We start from the raw sequence: 9,598 nt of genomic DNA, 5'->3' as shown, positions 1-9,598 counted from the left end.
CCAAGGCCCTATCAGAAGCGGGGTGATGTCTGTGGTGTGGGTATTTTAAATTGGGGGTTTGGAGGTTGCTGCCTTCAGCCACTGACTTTCTTTCCATTAGTCTCGTCAATCCTTTTAATATTATTAAATCTTTGCAAATCAGGTCAGTTTAAGATTTTCTATTCTCCCTGTCCTAACTTTCATTTCGTCCTTTTCTGATCATTTCTATTCTCTTTAAAAAACATATTTATTTAGCTGGGCATGGTAGTGCATGTGTTTAATTCCAGCACTTGGGAGGCAGAGGCAGGTGGAGCTCTGAGTTAGAGCCCCTCTTGGTCTACAGACTGAGTCCAGGACAGCCAAGGATACATAGAAAAATCCTGTCTCTCAGAGGAAAAAAAATTATATATATATATGTCTCACATGATGGCACACAACTTTAATCCTAGCACTCAAAAAGGAGGCAGAGGAGCACGGATGACTGTGAGTTTGAGGCCAGCCTGGTCTATGAAGGTTACACAAGAAACCCTGTATCAAAAAAAACAAAAAAATAATTTTTTTTAAAGTTATGTGCATGGACCTGGATAAGTTTATGTGCACCATGGGCATGCAGAGGCCCATAGATGCTAGAGAGCATCAGATGCCCTGGAACTGGAGTTACAGATGGTTGTGAACCACCTGATGTGGGTGCTGGGAACCAACCGTGGTCTTCTGCAAGAGCAGGAAGTGTCCTGAGTTCTGAGCATCTCTGCACCTCCTCTCCTCCAGCCCATGTTTCTATTCTTACTTCAGGTTCCTGTGGCTTTTCCCTCCAGGATAGCTTGTTGATTTGATAGTTTCTGTTTTTCTTTCTTTCTCTTTCTTTCTTCCTTGTTTTTTAAGATATGGTTTTTCTGTGTAGACAAGGCTGGTCTGAACTCAGTGTTGACATTAAAGGCATGGGCCACCACCGATGGGAGATAACTTATGTTTCCTTTCCTTCCCTTCCCTTCCATCCCCCCCCCCTTTCTTTCTTTTTCTTCGAGATAGGTGTAGCCTTGGCTGTCCTAGACTCACTCTGTAGATCAGGCTGGCCTCAAACTCAGAGATCTGCCTGCCTCTGCCTCCCAGAGTGCTGAGACTACAGGCCTGTGGCATTGCTCCAGCTCCATAATTCATATTTTCTAATGTGTAATGTTTTGTTCCTGGTCCTTATGATGTAACTCATAGCTCCTTAATAAAACATACTCTTCTGGCTATTCAAAGCCTATTTCCAAGCACTACCTTATTTAATTCTTTGAAACCATCTTGTGAGTACAGTGCCCTTTGGGACATGAGCAGAATAGACTGGGTGAGGTTAACTGAGTCCTCCCTCATTATGTAGCCAGTCACTGCACGCTGGTTCTGCAAGATACATTGTCTGGCTACATTCTGCTGATTCACAGTTGCCTGATTAGCCCTAACATTGTTCTTGTCTACAGAATAAATAATTCCTACAGTGGAATTAAGCTCTTCATGTATGCCCTAAAACATGTGCACGCGCGCGCGCGCACACACACACACACATTTTTAAAATATACATCTATATTTTTTGGCTTTTTGAGAGGGTTTCTCTGGGTAGCCTTGGCTATCCTGGACTTGCTTTGTAGACCAGGCTGGTCTTGAACTCACAGCGATCTGCCTGTTATCCATTGTGAAACTAAGACATTTTAAAACAGAATTGGTTCTTTGTTGTTGTTTGAAACAGAGTCTCACTACCCAGCCCTGGCCGGCCTCTATCATGCTATCAATGGCTTTGAACTTGTATTGCTCCTCCTGCCTACTGTATCTCCCCTGGGCTGGTATTATAGACTATAGCACCAGCGCCACAACACAATTGATTTTGAGAAGTACTAAAGGAGTTTAGAAGGGAAACAAGCTACTTACAGCAGGGGTTGCTATGGTGAAGACATAAGCTCAAGGCCGAAGGGATACAAATGATTTGAGGTACTTTGTACAGTAAACTAACCTTGAAGTCAGGAAGATACATAGTAGCTGTGGGAGAGCACACTTTCCCTGTTTTCTAGAGACGTGAAGGAGCTAGGGCAGTTCACTGGTCTCTTGAATGTTTGCTGCCAGTGGGAGGCAGGCAATGGGGATAAGAAGAGCCTTGGCCTCTGGGCAGCCAGGTCAACCTAATGAAAACCTTCCTCAGGAAAGTCCCTGCAGAAGACGGGGTGTGAACACAGGAAATGGGCAGCAGTAAACAGGCAACGTCCTAGAGACTGGAACAAGTATGTCTCACAGTTAGGCTGACTTACCTTTCAGGCCAAGATGCCATTATTATGAAGAACAAAGTGACCAATGAGCAGAATTTACATAAAAGAGAAAGAAATCAGGCTCAGAGGCGGTGAAGTGCCTGCCTAGTAAGTACAAGGGTTCAATTCCCAACAGGTGGAGAGTCAATTCCTTTTTTAGTTTTGTGGGGATGAGGCAGGATGGGGTGAGTGAGGCGGGGTCTCCAGCTCAGAATTTGCCATAGCTAACTTTGCTGATCCTTGTGCCTCAGCCTCCCGAGTGTTAGGATCACAGTCATTCGGACCACATCCAACAAGATTATGATGTCAAAGATCTAATATTTCATGATCCTGATTTAAGATTAAAAAGAATTGTTAATAAATCTAATCAAATAATGTAAAATTTCAGACTTTAGATTTAGGAAACAACTGGGATGTAGAATGAATTTTTAAAAAATAATTATTTTTTAGCAATCCATTACCTCCCAAATTTATGTGATGGCATTGCTTTTCCAATTGCTTTCTATTTTAAACAGAAACAAACCTGTTAACATTCAAGCGGGTGTGGCAGCATACACCTGCAAATATGGTAGACTCAAGCAGGAGAATATTGAGGCTTGCCTGGCTATTTACAGACCAGGAATTTCAGAATGCTTTACAATACTGGAGTGTAAGTCAATTGAGCTCTCAATCTCTCCACTCGATGACAGGGTCTCTCTCACATATCCCGAGCTGGCATCCAGTTCGCTTTGTAAGCAAAGATGACCCTATACTTCTGATCCTCTGCTCCCCACCTTCCAAGTGTTGGGATTCAAGAACTGAACCTGGGGCTTCATTAATGCCAGACAGGCACTCTACAAAGTGAGCTACATCCCTAGACCCCTGAAGAGTTTCCTGGGGTGGTCAGGATTATGATTGAATTAATGACAAAACCGAAAAGCCAGTGCTTACCGGCATTTTACATAGACCTGTTGACTTTCACTAGAGTATGACATTCTCAAGTGGAGGGGGAACGATCCAAGGATATGGTTTAGTGATAAAACTAAGACCAATCAGCAGCCGGCGCGTGGTGGCACACCCCTGTAATCCTGGCACTTGGGAGGCAGAGGTAGGTGGATCACTGTGAGTTCAAGGCTAGCCTGTTCTACAAAGTAAGTCTAGGTCAGCCAAGGCTACGCAGAGAAACCTTGTCTCAAAAAACCAAAGACAAAAACAAACAAACAAACAAAAAAACCCAAAAAACAAAACTACCACCAACACCAACACCAAACCCCCAAACAAGAAACAAACAAAAAAACAAAACAAAACTAAGACCAATCAGAAAATCAACTGGAGGATCTAGAGAACACAAATATCTCCCAAGCTTTATGGGTGTTTGGAAGGTAGACCAGTGCTTAAAAAACATATTCACAACTGAGATGGTCACAAAAGAACACGGTCAAAGGCTTATTTTAGTTACTCATGAAATGCACTATTCGATGATAGTGAGGTGTCCGCAAAAATGTAGCTTCTTACTTTTATTTTTTTAACTTTTTTTTTTTTTTTTTTTTTTTTTTTTTTTTTTCTTTTTTGAGACAGGGTTTCTCTGTGTTAGCCTTGGCTGGCCTGGACTCGCTTTGTAGACCAGGCTGGCCTTGAGCTCATAGCGAACCACTTGTCTCTGCCTCCCAAGTGCTGGGATTAAAGGTCTGTGCCACCACGCCCGGCTGCTTCTTACTTTTATTAAAAACGTAGATTTTTATTTATATAAATATAAATATCTCCCTATTGGTTCAAATGTCCCAGGTTGAACCTGCTAACCAGGTTTAACCTTTCTACCATCACATTCTGCACATCCTGGAGCATACTGAGACAGGTAGGTTAGAAACGTGGTTGGGTAGGTTAGAAAGGGGAAAAAAAAAGGCAAGTATAATTGAGACTGATAAGGAGAGAGGGAAGAAGGGGGCAAGGCCAATGGAAAGACACGGCAGGGGTGTGGTGGGGTGAGCCCATTAGAGCTGCACCCCAGCATGGAGTATGTAGCCAGACTTGGCAACAAAACAACCAACCTACAAAGAAGGAAGAAATCGGTTGGGATGGGAAGGGCTTTCGGATTATCGATTTCGTGATACAACTTTGGCTACAGTGACTGCCCCGCCTTCTCTGTAGAGAGTTCTTCGGGGATTCCAAGGGCCGCCTAGGCCCCGAGCAGCTAAGCTTCCATTCGCAGGGAGGTTCTCCCCCGACCCGGGGTTCCCCAGGCCGATGACATCATTCCGATCCCAGGAGCGGTGCGACTTTTTCAATTTGGAATCCCGGCTCTCTGGAACTCTAGCTTCTTAAGGACACCGAGCTGTCACGATGGGCCCACAAGCCAGAGCCCTTCTGGAGACCTCTGGCCTTAGTAAGGACGTTCTTGAATGGCACTCCTTTCTCTTGCATCTAGGAAACACACACTCACACACACACTCACACTCACAGAGGCCACCCACGCCCGTCGCTGAGCCAACATGCTTAGCTCTACAACAGGAGACAGAGAGCAGAGAATCCCAGCAGTCTGCAGGGCGCCCCGGAAAAGGCAACGAAGGAGAGGGCGGGGGCTACACGAAAGTAGTGCGCACGCGCAGCTCCCGGGCCGCACCTCCCCCGGGGAGGCGTGTTCGTCAAGCCGCGCACCCAATCAGGAGGCCGCAGGGAGCGCGCCCGCGGTCTCGCCCTCTCTGGTCCCGCCTCCGCGTGCCCTGCATGCCCTCCCGCGCGCGTGCGCAGAGGCGGGCCGCAGGGGCGTGGGCGCGAGAGAAGGGCGGGTGTACGTCCTTGCGTGCGTCTCAGGCAGCGCGCACGCCGGCGTGAGAGGGCACGGGGAAAAAGGTGGCTCTGGCCGGGGCGGCTCTGTTTCCTGGGGTTATGTAGCAGGGCTCGTCGGCTCGCGAGACCTCCTTCGCTTCCCTCGCCCGCGTCCTAGCGCGGAGTTTCTGCTTCGGGCCGAGGCCGTGTTCAAGCTCGCCGCGCTCCCTCGACGTAGAGCTCGCCCGCCCGTGGGAGCGTCCCGGCTGAGCCGCGCTGAGGGGGGAGGGGAGGCCATTTTGTCCCGACCGACTCCCCGGAACCGGGCGGAGCGGCTGGGAGAGGCTGCGGAGCCGCGGGCGCCGCCCCTCGGAGGCACGGGCGCTGCCACCGTCGGGGCTTCCTCGACGAGGCCGTTCGGAAGGTCTCCCGCTCCGTCTCGAGAGCTGCTTTCCTCCCCCGCACACGCTTCCCCACTGCTGCGGCCCCAGAACGCCCCGGGTGAGGAGTTGGCCGTAGTGAGCAGCAGCACCGATCCCTTGGGGTTACCGGCGGTGAGCGCCCGAGCCGCTCCTCCCAATGGCGAAGAAGACGTACGACCTGCTTTTCAAGCTGCTCCTGATCGGGGACTCGGGAGTGGGCAAGACTTGCGTCCTTTTTCGTTTTTCGGATGATGCCTTCAACACCACCTTTATTTCCACCATAGGTAAGACCTGTGGGAGGGTAGTGATGGGGCTCTGGAGCCACGAGCCGTTTTCTTTTATTCCTGACATCTTGCCTCCCGGAATTTACGCCTTTGTTCCAGTGATTCCGATTCCAGGCGACAGATCTAAGTTAGTGTTGGAATCGGAATAGCGCTTACTGGGGCGGGGTCTTCCCATGCTTTCCATCCGGTCTTTTGCTTTCAAGTCTCCTTCTCTGTTCGCTGCCTGCTGGCACAAAATATGCAGCATTTAGCAGCGTTCCAGAAGCCTGTTCCTTTAAGTGACTTGACTGGCCTTTTAATAATCAAGTAACTTCACGTTACTTGATGTGATATTTGTAATAGACATATTTTCGTGTTTGGGATTGAAGCGATACTGGCTATGTGGTAAAGGCCCGAATTTATATTGGAGGTCAGAGAGAAAAATAATTCCGTCTGGCTGTGACTTGGAGTAAACTTGAGAGTTGCAGAATCATTAAGGAAAATGAGAGGGGCGGAGGGAAGTGAGTTGGCTGTCTTGACTGAACCATTGATGTGTCGAACAATCGGAGGCTCTTCGTGCTTGGGGTGGGAATCTGGCATGGTTGGCTCACAGCGCTTTTTCAAGACCTTAACAGAAGCAGTAGTCTGAGGAGGTGGTCGCTGTCTGTCTTTAACCCGATGGAATCAAGTCTAGTTCTCGTGTTTTACTTGACGCTAGAGTTTACAGGAAAATGTTTCGTCAGCCGTGGCCCTAAGGACTTTTTATGTACTTTCACCACATATTTCGGAATTACTCGGTGTGGAAGTAAAAGCTGAGGGGGTTGACCTTTTAATTGGGTTTCCTGTTTCGGAAATGAAAAGGGAAGGTTCCAAGAAAGTCGTTTTGACGCTGGCACCAACATTAATTTTGTCAAAGTAACTGTGCGTGAAACACCCCTTACCCCCGGCCCCCATTTTTTTTTTAAGTCTATCTTTTTTAGACCTCAGCTCTAGCATTAGGGCATGACAGGAAAACTTGTGATAATTGTAACTAATTTGACGATGAAGTTGAATAGAAAAGCAATTGTAGTGGTAGTTAGTTCTTAAGACTTGTGAAAATCAAACTGATTTTAACCAATTTATAGTATTACTGAAATAGGCTTGGATTTCCTTATGACATTTTATAAGTAACTTAAACTTTTTTTTTGTTTTTTTTTGGTTTTTTGAGACAGGGTCCTTAAACTCATTCTTATAAAACAAGTTACACTGAAATTAAAGTGAGAAGTTTTTATTTAAAATGGGTTCTTGTACCTTACTGGTGGGAGGGATTGTCAAAATTTCATGAAGCTTAAACTTGCCCTCTGCTTTGTGGATTAGCATTTACAGCACTAAGTTTGCTTTGAGGTGTAACTGGGTGAGTCAGGTGGCCAAATCAGCAAATATTTATTGAGCACCTAATGCTAGGTACTGTTAAAAGCTTTGGGACTAAATGGTGGGTACAGTAGACCCCTTGACTGTTCTGATGAAGAGAACCAAAATACAGTGAGGAGTGGCAGCTTGGGGGCTAGTCTGAATTATGGGGATTCTGCTTTGCATGGACTGACAATTTCAAACAAAGCTTGAAAGACAAGTATGAGTTGGATCAAAGGAGAAACAGTCTTTTTGAAAGAGAATTAATGTGTGGCCAGGTTTGTTTGTTTTGGTTTTTCGAGACAGGGTTTCTCTGTGTAGCCTTGGCTGTCCTGGACTTGCTTTGTAGACCAGGCTGGCCTTGAACTCACAGCAATCCACCTACTTCTGCCTCCCCAGTGCTGGTGCCACCACACCCCAGAGTGGTCAGTTTCTAAAAACCTGCCCTTAAGAAGGGTGAGGTGAAAGTAGGAAGCAAAGTTTGGTAGTGAAGGGTGATGCTGGGCTCCCAGATACTGGGCATTGGATTGGTACTTGCTCGGTAGGCAAGCTGCTGAGCTACATACATCTCCAGTCCTGACTCCATCTGTAGTCTTTGTTGTCTTTTGACTTGGGAAAATGGGTTGGTTCAGTGTAGCCTGCTGTGTTGGAATCCTGGCTCCACTGGTTACTAACTGCAACTTTGGCTACAATGTCTTAAAATAGTATTAGACAGTGTAAAAGTATCTACTGTGTATGGGGCTTGTGAGGATTTCTAGGTCAGTGAGAGCAAAGCATTTAGTAGTGGTGCCAGGTACTTTGTAGGAGCATGGTGCAGTTTTTTGTTTGGTTTGGTTTGGTTTGGTTTGGTTTTTCCAAAACAGGCTTTCTGAGTGTAGCTTTGGCTGTCCTGGACTTGGTTTGTAAACCAGGCTGGTCTCGAACTCACAGGGATCCACCTGCCTCTGCCTCCCAAGTGCTGGGATTAAAAGCGTGAGCCACCACAGCCTGGCCACAGTGCAGTTTAGTGCAGAATACATAACGTTTTTGGTACTGGTGTGTGAGAGAATATGTTGCTTTAATGATTGTGTCCTGTATGTAATGGCCATTTGAATATTTGTTGGTGCTTTGCTAAACAATTTCATTGTAACCTCTGACATTTACACATTTTGATATAAAAATATTTGATGTTTTTATATGAGATTTGAATAAAGCAAACTGAAAAAATGAATATAATTCTAGCAATTCTTAGTCTAGCTCAAACATATTCATGCATTAGCTCTGGGCAGAGATTTTGAATTCTTTCTAGTGCCTTAAAAGAGTGCTATCTGAAAGAAATGTGAGCTACTCATGTAAGAAAAATTCAGTAATATACTTTAGCTCATCAAAGATGCACTTTTATGCAGCCAATTTCAAACAGATACTTTGCAATGTTCCCCTCTGGTGTGGGAGTTATATGGGCAGACCATGTCAATTTATATTAGACAAATTCCAGGTGTTCGGTTGCCACATAAGTTTAGTGGCTCCTATACTGACAGTATATGTCCAAACAACAGAAAAGTAGCCAATTGGTACACAGATAATAGAGATACTTGTAATATTTATCACTTTTAGGATATTTAAAATACTATGTATTTTCAGTGGGCCAGATCCCTGTCTCTTCCAGGTGGGCATTCCACCACTGAGATACACTCAGACCTTGCACTAATGAAGAACTTGTCACTTTAGGTGTGTTCTAAAGGACCAGGCTCAATGAAGGTAGCCCTTCATATTTCAGGCAGAATCGTTCTTACTCATTGACTCTGAAGGAAGGCTTTTTAATAGATTTATGGCTCTTACAGTATTTACTAGGACTACTGTTCTTAGCGTGCGCATGCACACCCCCCCCCCTTTTTTTTTTCCCTTTCTGAGATAGGGTTTCTCTGTAGCCCTGGCTGCCCTGGAACTCTCCTTGTTGACTAGGCTGGCCTGGAATTCACAGAGATCTGCTTGCCTCTGCCTCCCTTGTTCTTGCTTTTTTGTAAACCATCAATTCCTACATATTTATTTAGAAATTATGTTAAGTTTTTGTAATTAGATCCATTGAATACTGTTGCAAAAATAAATCACTGGTATGTTTTAGGTTTAACCCAACTGCAAAGTGAATCTAAAGTCACAGCTGGATGTGGTGGCTCATGCTTCCAATTTCAAAACTTGAGTGGCTGAGGCAGGAGGATCAAAGGTTCAAATAGCAAGACCATTCACAAACAACACCAGAAGTGAGTTTGTTTGGTTTCCGAGACAGGGTTTCTCTGTGTAGCTTTGGCTGTCCTGGACCAGCCTGGCTTCCAACTCACAGAGATCCACCTGCTTCTGCCTCCCAAATGCTGGGATTAAAGGCATGCGCCACCAATAATAATAATAAGGGACACAGGGGCAAGGGTCTGTGGTTGTTTTGCCTGTAAAGTGCTAAGCACCTAAAAGAGGTGAGTGATGAATAGTGAACGCAGGTAGGAGGAGAGCTAGTGCAGTACAGTGATAACCTCTTATGAAGAACAAGGCCTTA

At 45.8% G+C, this 9,598-nt stretch overlaps 1 protein-coding gene across 1 annotated transcript in view; it reads left to right on the top strand.

The window, feature by feature from the left end:
* Positions 1-5,069: 5,069 nt before the first annotated feature.
* The window catches only part of RAB10 (RAB10, member RAS oncogene family), a 55,417-nt gene continuing 50,888 nt past the window's right edge, over positions 5,070-9,598 (top strand). The window contains exon 1 of the mRNA XM_084792608.1: positions 5,070-5,706. Coding sequence (XP_084648734.1) covers positions 5,580-5,706 — 127 coding nt within the window. The 5' untranslated portion in view covers positions 5,070-5,579. The remainder of the gene's footprint in view (positions 5,707-9,598) is intronic.

Source organism: Acomys minous (genome assembly GCF_964271855.1).
Source record: "Acomys minous genome assembly, chromosome: 8".
Taxonomy (NCBI): domain Eukaryota; kingdom Metazoa; phylum Chordata; class Mammalia; order Rodentia; family Muridae; genus Acomys; species Acomys minous.
Note: the sequence above shows the minus strand (reverse complement) of the source record. Positions and strands in the feature narration are given on the sequence as shown.